This window comes from Sphaeramia orbicularis, chromosome 8 (genome assembly GCF_902148855.1).
Source record: "Sphaeramia orbicularis chromosome 8, fSphaOr1.1, whole genome shotgun sequence".
NCBI classification, from domain to species: domain Eukaryota; kingdom Metazoa; phylum Chordata; class Actinopteri; order Kurtiformes; family Apogonidae; genus Sphaeramia; species Sphaeramia orbicularis.
The window spans coordinates 44,535,281-44,548,515 of record NC_043964.1 but is presented as its reverse complement, the minus strand read 5'-3'; the positions used below and the strand labels follow the sequence as shown (position 1 = coordinate 44,548,515).

The 13,235-nt window shown below is 41.8% G+C and overlaps 1 protein-coding gene across 1 annotated transcript; it reads left to right on the top strand.

Moving 5' to 3' along the window:
- The first annotated feature begins 16 nt into the window (after positions 1–16).
- On the top strand, positions 17–7,932 carry LOC115423422 (dentin sialophosphoprotein-like). The gene is made up of 2 exons (XM_030140216.1): positions 17–2,509; positions 6,102–7,932. The coding sequence occupies exons 1-2, from the start codon at positions 451–453 to the stop codon at positions 7,100–7,102; spliced, it is 3,060 nt and encodes a 1,019-aa protein (XP_029996076.1). The 5' UTR covers positions 17–450; the 3' UTR covers positions 7,103–7,932.
- Positions 7,933–13,235: the final 5,303 nt, after the last annotated feature.

The following is a 13,235-nucleotide window of genomic DNA, read 5'->3' as shown; positions in this document are numbered from 1 at the left end:
GTAGCTAGTGCTGCAGCTATTGGTACTGCAGCAGCTGCCAGTGTCAGGCCTGATGAACCAGAACTTGCAGTTGAAGCAGCCATTGAGTTGAACACAGCAGAAGACACATCTAGCCAGATTAAATCGATTGAGGCAGTACAAGAAAAACTTCTGGAATTTTCGCCAGAACCTGTAAGAGAACCCACACCAGAACCCGTTAGAGAACCCACACCAGAACCGTTAGAGAACCAGCACCAGAACCCATTAGAGAACCAACACCAGAACCCATAAGGGAACCAACACCTGAACCAATACGAGAGCCAACACCTGAACCTGTCAGAGAACCAACGCCGGAACAGTTAGATGAAATGTCTCACAAGCCCCTTGTAAAAACACTGCCATCAGCAGAGCCAGAACAGTCCTCCATTGGTCAGTTGTCAGCACAGATGGACCTTTTCAAATTTGAAGAGAATGAAGCTGTTCCTTCCCTGGGAACTACTGTCATGTCTCCTCCTTGTTCCCCACCAGGGCCTGTTTCTCCTGTCAGGGAACCACAGAATGCCTCATCTCTGCTGGACATGCACTTCCAGTCTGATATGGACCCAGACAGAGGTACAGGAGAGAAGAGCTGAAGAGGAGGAGGAAGAGGAGAAAGAAAACCTGTTTATGTCTACCTCCACACCTCCATCTGCAGAGGCCTTTAATTTGATGGCACAACCTCAGTTGGGTGCCTCACCCTTAGATGATTTCATTTCCAGGCACTTGATCTCTCCGCATGAAAAAGAGGTGGCAGTGGAAAAGGCAGATGAAGAGATCAATGAGGATGATGATGAGGATGAAGAAGATGAAGATGAGGAACAGAGGATGAGAATCACTGACATGAGCACATCTCAACCCTCTGAGGAGTTTCAAGTCAGGTCTTCAGCTTTTGGTGGCTCAGCGGGCTGGCATGGTGACGACCTGCTGTCTGGAATGGACTCTGAAGATATGAGCAGCTGCACCAGCAGTCGGCAGCAGGGTGTGTCTGATATCAGTAGCACCCAGCATACGGCAATACTGGAAGGCACTCAGAGCTCAGACGCCCTGGTTGACTCAAGCTTCCGTGGCTCTGAGGGAGATGGGAACCTCATGGGCTCCCCCAACGTGGAAACCCTTGCCAATGAGGAAGAGGAAGATGAGGATGAAGAGGATGAGCGGGTGGATGATATGGACCTGAGTTCAGAGAGAGTAGAGGAGCATCACAAAGTCCTCCAACATCAAGAACAAGATGAGGATGAAGATGTCGAGATGCACAGTGAAGGAGTGACCGAGAGCTGTGAGAATGTAGATGAAGATGACTTTAATGAGGAGGAGCGTTTAGACAACCTTAATCGCTCTGGCCTTCCTGCCTCCTCCTGGGGTCAGACAAACCCATTCTCTGATACCTGGGCTCAGCCAACCTCACTGCTCTCTGTCTCCTCCCCCAGCCCTCTCTCTGATCATGGTGCAGCTGAGTCTGAAACACCAACCCAGTCTCCAGCCCAAACATGCTTGGACAGCAGCGCCCCCTCCTTTGCTCCTCAGTCAGAACAGGAGCCCCAGAAGCATGACTTGGCTCCTGAGGAGGCTCATGACCTGCTTGCCACCCCTGGTGTAGGCATGTCCCAATCCAGCACTCTGGCCCCACACAGCCACAGTGAAACAAGCACACCAGAGGAGCTACGTGATTACGACAGCAGCTCTGGGGTGGAGTCTCGCTCTGACAAACAGCAGACTCCGGTACCAGCTCCAGTTCAACCTGACATGGAGCAGGACTTGGGCATACACTTGGAGAAAGGCGATGGTGAGGAAGAGGAGGCTGAGACTCTCCCTGCAGATGAGGTTCTGGGAACAGGACCCCCAACTGCACCAGCATCCGCCCCATCTTCTGCATCCACCTCAGGAGATGAGGCCAGTGACACGGAGGGTGAGATGCAGATAAATGATCCCGATGCACCCATGTTGATGGATGAGACCACTGGATTCGAAAGCCCAACTCCCACCTGCAACCTTCCTGCTCTTGAGGAAGATGAGGAGGCGGCACAAGTAGGCGAGGGTGAAGAAGATGGAGGTGGTACCACCCCTCAGTCAGCCAATTCAGTAGCGTCTTACGGTTTTGACTGTACCACCTCCAACTCCAATGCCCACTCAATGGCTGAGAGCTGTGGAAAGAGCCCAGGGATCTTCTCCCTGGAGAATGAAGAGCAGCTGCCGGAGGAGGCCAAAGACCCATCCCTCATCAAGGAGCTGACTCTGCCATCAGCAGCTGCTGCACAGGCAGAGGACCTGCTGGGCAAGCCTGTGGACCTGATGCCTTTGGGCCATCCAGTAGACATCCAACCCAGTCTAGATGAGCACCACTACATGCTGGGGGGAAAGATTGCTGCTGACCACCTGGAGGAGGTCGACCCACTGGAGCCCCGTCTCGGGACCCAGGAATCTGATGACACCGGTGACAGCCAGCCACCCTACTACTCTACCATATGTGATAAGACTGATAGTTTTCTGGCAGGTAACGTATAAGTCCCTCCTATTAACCCCTGGAATGCACCTTTTCCCCGCAACTCCCCCCCCCCCCCCCCCGTACCTGTTGTTTGTTTTCTCTCCACTTGGGTTAGATGGCTTAGAAGAAAGAAGGAGAGCCAGATTGTAGGAAAAGATTTTAAAAAATGAACAAAGGAGATGGAAAAAAAATGACTGTAGCAATTTTTAAATGAAGCCTCCCTCTTTCATACTGTTATGGTCATGGTTATGAGTGTATGGCTTAAACTTCTTTATGTACAATAGCTACTACCATTTTCTAGTAGAATGTTCTTTTTAAGTAACACTGCATATTCTGTAGCCCCAGATGGGGTATTGACTGATTGGTCCAATGTGACTACGCTTTTAAACCGAGGAAAACAAAACAAAACAAAAAAAAAAACAAAAAACAGATTGAATGAAATGGACTCATTGTGTATTTATCCTACTGTTTTTACCGATCAAATGTCAATGATTTTATTTTGTATTTGCTTATTTGTTATTTTTTCATTTGTTTTTTTTTTTTCTGTTGAAACCTGGTCCTCTTTACCCTGTGTACACACACACCATGTTCAACAGCACCATAGCGATAGTTACATGCTCCTTTTGAAAGGTTTGTATTCTTGTTTCAAGACTCTTTAGCTATCAAAATAAAAAAGGCTAGATATTAACACGGCTCTGTGGCCTTGCAGATTTGTTTGAGGTAGGTGTGGGAGCAGTAGGTTGCAGTTGGTAAAGTGTTTTTAATGTGTGCTTTAAGAGGTTCTACGCTCTTTGCATAGGTTGTTAAGGTATATAACGTGCAGTCACGTACAGTATGTGTTGCAGGCATTTGGTTTTAAGTGGCTAAAGCTTCAAGCCTCAGTTAGCTGACCATTTGTTTCAGAAGAGACTAACAACTAGCCTATTTTTGTGATGAGACTGTTGTCCTACATTGCTTTCACAGTTAAGCTTTTCACTTTGCTGAAATGTTTTCATAGTGGGCGTTTGGTTTACTATTTCAACAGTATATTGCATGTTTAACTAACAGAAAGACTGTGTACTACCTGATGAATTTGAAACAACTCTACACTAGACATGTTCATAATTGAATGGTTCACAGTAGGTTATCTTTCAAAATTCCATTAAAACATCATTGCAAGGCATTTTGCTCCTGTTTCTTATTTTCCCTATGGGTCCAGCATGCCTGAACTTACTGTCTTGTGTTCGACTGACTGTGTTTGTATGTTTACACGATTCATTTTCCCATGCCGTCTCCTACTCCTCACCATGGGAATGACTGGTAAACAGGAAAGGATGCAACACAATACAATGGTGTTGTATCGAAAAATGGAATTTTGGTCAAATCTAAGAGGTGATCCAAATGGTGTCCCGGTGTCCCAGTGTCCTGCTTTTCCAGCATGTTGAACTTTATACCTTGATGACAAGTTCATATTGACCAGTGTCACAGTCCTTGAGTAGCAGTGCTAACAGTCCAATAGTTAGGCTGTAAATGCACCATACATATCTTTTTTCCTCAACAATTTGATGTACAAGTGTTTTAATCCCTCAGATCTGTCTGCATCCACCTCAGTGTTCCTTTCACACACTCATACACTCAAGGACGTCCCCTTCTTTGTACAAGCCACATGAATGGCCACATGAATGTATCTCAGTGTCTGAATTCTGAAGCTCTCCTTTTCCTGCCTTTATCCTCTGACCTGCCTGCTCCTGCTCATCGAGACCCTGATGGAAGCACTCCAGACCCCTGTATCAAATCAAACACACTCCTTTTGTCAGCCTGGACCACCTCCAAACTTAAGATCATTAGAATATTGAAATTTGAGTTAATCCTTTTTCATACACAAACACTGCAATTAACTGTATTAACTCCATGTCACCACTGTAATATAAGTCTAATAATAGTTTAAGTGTGTGCATACACCTTATTTTGGTACAGATGTCTTTGAAAGGTGTAAAATGAAAATGCATTTGCTTTTGTTAATATAAATTACACATGGCAGACTTAACTATGCAAATCCTTGCGTATTTCAGCCAAGTTACTGAGGATTTGGTAAAACGATGACCTAAAACGGGTATTCAAATCTGGTTCTCAAGGCCCGGTATCCTGCATGTTTTAGAGATTTCCTTCTTCCAGCACACCTGGAAGCCATTACATCATTATCAGACTTCTGCAGAGCTTGATGATGAGCTGATCATTAATTGAACCAGGTGTGCTGGAAGAGGGGAACATCAAAAACATGCAAGATGCTGGCCCTCGAGGACTGGATTTGAATACCCCTGAGTTAAAAGGATCAGAACTGAAAAGTAAATTGGGCGCATGTAACTTAAACATACAATGCTATTACTGAAATTTTAGACTATTGATCAAAATAAACTACATGTGCCAGTTAATTGTGTCAAATGATGGCAGAAATTTTAAAGTATGTCATAAGTGAATCAAGATGATTATTTGAAATGATCTCTATAATTAACCACTGTAATAATAATCATTATATGGTTATTCTCTAATAACTATGACAGGCCTATCCAACCTTGTATATTGTAGGTTATGAAAGCATAGTCACAGGTTTGTCTTCTGGGACACCATCGTAGTCAGTTTGAAAATGTACACTGATACCCACAGAAAAACTAAAATAAGGAAGTCAGCTGTTTTTAATAATGACCTAACATACATACAGTCATACTGTATCGTGCACCATACAGTAATATGTTTCTGATCAAATGTTTTTTTTTTTTGTCAATTTATCTCCCATGTCTGTCTGTTCAAATGCCCATCTGTATTGCACTGTGGATATCTCATCGCTGTCTTGCATGATAAATACAGGATTACTGCAGGTCCTTGAACATGGTTTAAGACTTGACTTGATCATTGGTATTAAGTCTTAAGTATTTCTACTATAACACTTATTTTTATTATGTTGGATGGATTCCAATCTTGGATCTAAATGTGTTTTTAGGAAAAATGGTACTAATCACAATATAGTTAAACAACATGAATCAGACACTAGAACAGCTGCACATTTTACAGATGAATCCTGCCGAAAATAAAGCACCTTGTGCAAGAAAACACCGAAGGAGAATGTGGAATGTCATTCATACTTTTGTGCTAGTATGGACTTGAAGTAGCCCTTACACTGTTCAGAATGGTCTAAATTTTTTAAGAATAACTGGATGAAACCTGCAGAAACTCTGTAAATAATATGTAAAGCCAAAGCTGAAAGCAGTGAAATCCTTCAGAATGAAACCAAATGCGTACAGACATGAAAAGCATTGAAGTGTAAAATGTAGTGTGCTACTGATGAGCATTACTGCAATGTTCACAGTTTTTATTAATGATTCTCTTCTGAGATTTAAGAGTGAAGTGTTTTGCTTTAGATTACTTGGTTTGTAGCTACTGTGCATAGTTTTCCTGTGTTGTGGATGTCACTGTGTTTTTCAGCCCTTTTCCTTTTGAGTTACACCTTTGTTCTCGTGTCAAATCTTTCCTGAACCCTCTTGATCCCAGTCCCTGTTGTACCACCCGTTCTGTTTGATGCATGCATCTCTGGTGGATGCACCAAGTGACCTTAACTGTCTCACAGGAGACGAGAAGAGGGATGAGGTGGCTGAAGATCACAGGCTGCAAACACACTCACAGGAAGACAACCAGAACCACAACCACACTAAACCTGTTCCTATTGCTAATGGTCATTATTTGGCATTGGTGCCAGGAAATAGGAGGCCCATCGATCCCACTCTTGCAGCACATTTTGCAAAAATTGCACCCCCTCCACTTTTGATAGAGCCTGGTGCTGATGGTCGTACTGGTGGTGAACAGTTGAGGAGGTTAGAGCAGCACCAGGAGAAGTTGAGAGAGATGCAGCACCGCCAGGAGCAGGAGAGGCAGAAGAGGCAGTGGTTGGAGGAGGAGAGGCTCAGGCTGGAGCAGCAGAAGCAGCTGGAGAAGCAGCGACGGGAGCTTCTCCAGCTGCAGCTGCAACAGCAGCAGCAGGAACACCGACACCGCAGGCAGGTCCTGCAGTGGCAGCTGGAGCTGGAGCAGCAGTACCGCATGCAACAGAAGCAGATCCTGCAGCAGCAGCAGCTCAGGAGGAGCCCCACTGGAGTCATGATCTCCCCATCATCAGGCCTCTGCACTATTTACGAAGCCATGGAGACCAGTGACGAGGAGGACGAGGCAAGAGGAGAGCACAACAGGAACACACAGAGGGGGGTGGAGGTGTTTGGGAGGATGGTTCCCTGCAGCCAGAGTGTTACCCAGAATCTCCAGAGGCAAATGCGTCCAGTGCCTCCGCAGGAGCTGGAATGGAACAAGAAGGTGGACATGGTGCAGCAGCTCATCAACCAGACCTTAATGCTGTCTGGAGATGGAGGCTGCCCACCTCTGCTCCTCCTTCCTGTAGGTACAGGGGGCACCCTGAGCCCTTGGAAAGCAGCATGTGGCCTAACATGCTGCCCCAGTTCAGCCCTCCTGCTGCGACTGTCACCTCTGTCAGCAGCTACTCCCCAGACAGCCGGGGCAGCTCCCCACCTGGAGACTGGACTGTGGTGGAGGTGGAGACCCAGCACTGAGGTCAAATAATCAACCTGTCAATATGCATCTGAATAATCAATACATTTATTAATCATGGATGTGCAATAAGCTAAAACTGCTGTATAACATCACTATTTTATATACATCTCCAGTATAGATCGCCATTAGTAAAACATCACATACAGTTTTTCACATATAGTTTAACTGAAGCTGTTATAACCTTATTTCTGTTAGCTTACTGTAAAGATTAGAGCAGGGATACTCAACTTGCATTGCCAGTGATAAACTATATTTATCAGGTAAAATAAATAAAGAAAAATCCCAGTTATGATTACGATGATTGAGATTAGTTCAAAGAAGTACAGATAACCTGGAGAGATTTTTTTCTCTATAGTAAAATAACGGGCTGAGCCAGGTCTTTCTGAGAGAAATCCAGAATTCGACCTTTTTTTATGGACTCTGGGCTGGAGTAACAGAAATTGTTGTCACTCATGGCAGCTAATCGCTGTTCAGATGCAATTCTTCTTCTCTGCTACATGGATCGACACAGAAGTTTGGAAAATACTTTCAATTTTGCAGCATGAAACAGTGTCAGAAGATTGGGTTTTATATTTAGCCTTTAGATTTGGATGCAGAGGACAGAGCTACTTAAAGAAGGTGTGTATTTTCAAATTCCGTTGTTTTTCCCCCTGATTTTTACTCCCGCACCTTTAAAAGTTGGCTACATCAAAACTAATTTTAAAGAAATTGGATTCATGTCTGACCTGTTCACTTAAGTGTCTTTTGCTTCCTTAAACATTTTTGAAAAGTTGAGAATACGCATGAAATACATCTCCGGAAATGCACCAAATGCCTTTCTTCAGCTCCTCTAAACCTAAGCACAAGATATGCCAAAAATATTACATATTGAACCTTTAAATGAAGTATAAGAACTGGCATATGGTTGTTTTGTCAGATAAATCTGATATATTTGTATGTGCTGTAGCTTCAACTGCATGTAGTTACAAAAGTTGTGATTGGGTCTACACATTGTGTTATATTCTGGAATTTGAAATCTAAATTATATATGAAACAGTTTTCCAAAAATCCTAGTGTGAATCCATTTATTTTCATTGTGAATGACAAAACGACCACTGGGTGTGCTGGTGTTCTGGTCTGCAGGCTGTAAGTGAAGTATCCCTGGATAAAACAATCATGGATCTTTCAGTTCGATCACAAGTCATATCATCATATGACTGCACAAACTTATTTAAAATTGATATTTGATCAACACCCTTATTTCAGATGGAATCGATGCTCCGTGTTATTGATTACTGTCCCAAAGGCATGCATATCACATAGTGTAGCCTCACATTAAAGCATGTTTCCCATCCAGAAGCACTTAATAACGGCATTACTCTGATGTGCACTGTAGCTGCTTTCAAAGCACTGTCGTCACATGTTCAGTGTGGCTTCTATGGATTGTGTCTTTTGTGTGTATATATACATATATATATATATATATATATATATATATATATATATATATGTGTGTGTGAGAGAGAGAGAGACCAACCTCTCAAATGAGGAACTGAGCTATGACAAATTGCACTTGTTTCTTCCCTGTATGACTTTTGTTTAGGCCAAATTGTATGTACAGGTAAGTTTGAGTAGATTTCTATGTTTGTACATACTCATAGTGAAGTGTACGGGAACTAAAAAAATTTAGCTGAAACAAATCATTGCGTGTGTCAAATAGGATTATTTGTGAGTGTGAAAAAGCCTACGGGATATGATGCTGTGATGAAGCCCCCCTCACACACCCCCGCACTCCCTCACACACTCTCCCTTTATATCGTACATTGTCTGGTCAGTAAATGTTACTGTGACTTCACTGGACAGGCAGATTTTCATGGACTTAATAGACTCATCAGTCATGGAGGAAGAAGAAGGGGGCGTGAGAGAAGAGGACAAGAAGGCCTTGTTCTGCCAAAGAGAGGGAGGTGGGAGACGGGAAGAGGGTGCTGCTTCTAGGGGTGAGGGTGCTGTGGGTGGTGGGCGGTGGGTGGGTGTTGAAGAGTTGAGGGGAGAGAGTTGTTGTCTTCACTCTCACATTCCAAAGTTGTAACCTCACTTCCTGGGTCGGTTGGTGCTTGGGGAGTCTCCGGGGTTACCACTGATGTCATGGAGAGAGAGAGAGGGACAGAGAGAGAGTTTCTGAGATGAGACAATGTACAGCGGGAGTGGGGGGGTGAAGGGGGTGGGAGTACACCCATGTTAAACAGTTGTTATCATGTGTTCACTTCAACACAAGGCTGCTTATGTCTGAATTTTGACACATTTGTCAAATACATGGTGCGGTTGTGTTACTTATTTTATTTTTACCACATATCAGAGACATGATGATACACTTACTTGTAACAGAAAAAAATCTGGTAATCATAAAGCTGTCATATTCACAGGGTTCCTGCACAGGTACAGGTTTTGAAAGGTCTGGAATTAAGTCACCTTTTGGCAAAACTGTCCTTTTTCAGTTCAATTTTAAATTACAGTAGTTATGCCTATGAGACTCATGCAGATCTGTGGAGAAAACTTCTTTTGAAACCATGATAAATTATGACATTAGTAATAATATTGCATATTCATAACAAATAATTTTAAAGTTAAAAGTAAATTTAACATTCAAAACAAGTGTGTATCTACAGCCACAGTTACAGAATATCTGTGGTGAAAAACTGAGATTCAGTTCACATGCATTCAGAATCTCTACTATGACGCAACTTTTCCTCTTGAATTTCCCCCTGGAACTGCCATGGGGGTTTACATCGTTAGGGATAATGACAGAAATTTTAAAACAATGCAGTAGAGCTCAGGTGTTTCTTTGGTTTGTGATTTTTTGGTACTAGAATGCCTTTTTTTTTTTTTTAATCTTTACTCTAACAAAACACAACCTATTTTTTAATAGTCTGATTCTATGGCAGCTCTTAAAATACCCTATCAACTTGACATTACAACAAAGAGACTAAGAAATAGTAGGGGAAAATGAAATAATTATAAATAATCTAAGGTGGGGTTTTCTCTACTTTGATGCAAAAAATCACTATGATCCATGTTGAAGAGCTGATATTCTTTATGGAGGGCATAATACCAGACCCCCAGGGGCTTTGGAATCTTGACTCCTTCACCACCACCACCACCCCAAAAAAAAGGCTTTTTTGTGCCTTTGTTGGACTAAAACAATGCATTTTTGCATAATGTTGAATCTATATTATTACAAACCTTGGAAAACAGCTTATAGCTTAACCTTTTAACCTCCACTCCACTCTTGACAGACTTTATTTAAAAGGGAACATCTACTATTTTTGGTGTTCAACATCTGAAACACAACCTAAACTACATAATTTAGACTTGGTTCAATGCATTGACACTGAAATGAATGGGTTACCAGTGATCAGGTAGATATTAGGCCTATTTAATTTCGTATAGTATTCAACTGAAAGACACCTCCGTTCATGTTATGGAAATTATATCATTGTTCCTTTAAAATAGAAAAGAAAGTAAAAATGTGTGGGAATCCTGTTTATGTACTGTCTGAAAACCTGTGGTGAAAAAAGTCTTTTGTGCAGAGAAAAGGCACTTGTGTTTGTGTTTGTGTCTGTGTGGTTGGTGAAGTAAGTCTGACAGCGTAGAAATGATAAAAAATAAAATGAAAACAACACTGCCACCTGTTGGCTGCATGAGTGAGACGCCACTGTTGAGCTTAGGCTGCAAGTTGTCACAATGACGTTGATTTACAATAAATCTAAGATATGTCTTTTATATTTATATCTGTCATATACCCTTTAAACATACACTCTGCTAATGCAAAGTTTATATGAAACTGAAGTCTTACATGAAACCCAATGAATATTTATGACTTTGAAAGCAGCATGTACAAGTATAGTTTTGTAAACCATTTAACAGTTTATACTGAAAATGCATGTTTGTGTAAAACGATAGGTACTGCTGCTGTTTGCTGCTAATTCTGTTACATTATCATATCACCAGAGTGTTTATTAATTTATATCCTTACATATGAATATGCACAACTAACATTACAATGCATGCATCTATGGGAGTGGGCCTACTGTTTATGTGCACCTTTATCATTTATGTTATGGTCGACAGTGCCTCAACATCCGAGTCGTTTATACTTTGTGTAATTATTCTGTGCAATATAATCAATATGTAATGGTTTGTGTTTTCTGAAAATATATGATCTTCTTGTTTTGCATATCAGTTTCTTCTTGTGTTTGATGTTGATGTGCCAGTGGCCAAATTGTTTTCAGTATTAAATGTCCTAAAATCACTGAGTATTTCAATAAAACTGTGTGAAGTCAGTTGGAGTAAGACTCATTTTATAAGGATGAACACCAAAGGATGATGATAAATGGGAGTCAGCACCACTGAATCAGGCTGGACACTGTAAAAACGATGAACATTCATTACCTGGAAATAAAAACTCTGAAAACAAAGTGGTTCATAATATTGAATATATTAAATTCGGATTTAAAGCCACACTTAATGCAGTCAAAGTATTAACATGACCAAATTAAGTACATTTCAACTTCTAAGATATTTGGCCAAACTTTATTTAGATTTACTAAATCTGCTACTACCTTCAGCTGCTCCCTTTAGATGTTGCCTCAGCAAATCCTCTGCTACCATCTGACCCTGTCTGACCAACTACCTGCATGTCCTACTTCACCACATCTATAAATCTCCTATTTGCCTCATGCCTAGTAGCTCTATCTTCATCATTTTTCTACTAAAATACTCACTATTCCTCCTCTGCACGTCTGAACCATCTCAGTCTGTCCTCTCTCTCCCTTCGTCCAACCTGAGCTGTCCCTCTGATATGCTTGTTCCTAAGCCTGTCCATCCTTGTCTCTTCCAGAGAAAATCTCTACATCTTCATCTCTGCCACTTTCAGCTCTGCCTCCCTTCTTTTCATTAGAGCAGTCGCCTCTAAACTGTGCAACACGGCTGGTCTCACTACTGTCCTGTTTACATTTCCTTTAACTATTACAGATCCTCTTTTATCACACATCACTCTCGACACTTTTCTCCACCCTGCCTGTACTCTCCTCTTTGCCTCAAATCAGAATCAGAATCAGAGTGCTTTATTAATCCCAGGGGGAAATTATTGGATCTTATAGTTGTTCCATCCAGTATAACGAAAAAGTAGCAGGAAAGAATTTATCATTACAATACAAATACCTAGGTGTGAATATCGACAACGACTTAAAGTGGCACACGCAAGTGGCAAGTGTCTATGCATCGAATCCACCAGCACTTGCATTTCCTCTGTCGACTCAGGCTTTTTGGTGTCTGTAAAAATACAGAGTAACAATTGAGTGTGTGTATGGAATTACCAGATGGTTTGGAAATCTGACTGTGAAGTCAAAAGCTCATATACTTCATCTGTTAAAGACAGCTGGGAAAGTCATCGGTAGTCTAGCACCTCTAACCCCCCAAGACCTGTTTGAACAAATGACCCTCAGACAGGCAGACAATATTTTATCAAATACCCCTCATGCACTGCAACCGGAATAAATTCTTAACTCAGGAAGAAGGTACAGGGATCCACTATGTAAGCACAAAGGTACAAACTCTCATTCATCCCTTTGTCAGTGAAGCTCATTAATGAGCATATTACCCGAGATGAACAGAAAGACAGGAAGCCAGTAAGGTCATCCAGATAACCATGTGCATAACAGTGTAAGGGATGTGTTCTGTTCTGTATTATTTTTATACATAATGCTGAATTTGCACATTGCACTTTTGTTCTTAACCAATGTGATAATGCATTGCACTTTTTTTTCCACTTATTTATTTTTTTCTGGATGTTTGTTATTTTCATTGTTGTATGAGTGATATGTGTTGTCTGTGCAGTGGCCCTCCTCTGTCCCAGATAAATTTCTCGCAAGGGAGACTAATAAAGACACCTTGACCTTGAAATACCTAAAATGTTTAATAACTGTTGATCCACTAAATCTATCAATACATGTAAATAATTGCTTTAAAATGCAGTTTGTCGTCTTTTCATGCTCATCAGATATGACCCATTTGGACGTTCAGAGGCTTCGTAGTGAACATGGAAACACCGTCACCTTCTACAACATTGATTCAACAGTAAAACCCATGGAGTTGGATAAAAGAC

Coding starts and splice junctions, on each gene's coding strand:
- LOC115423422 (XM_030140216.1), top strand. CDS start 451: ATGAAGCTGTTCCTTCCCTGGGAACTACTGTCATGTCTCCTCCTTGTT. Junction 2,510..6,101: donor GACTGATAGTTTTCTGGCAG/GTAACGTATAAG, acceptor ACTGTCTCACAG/GAGACGAGAAGAGGGATGAG.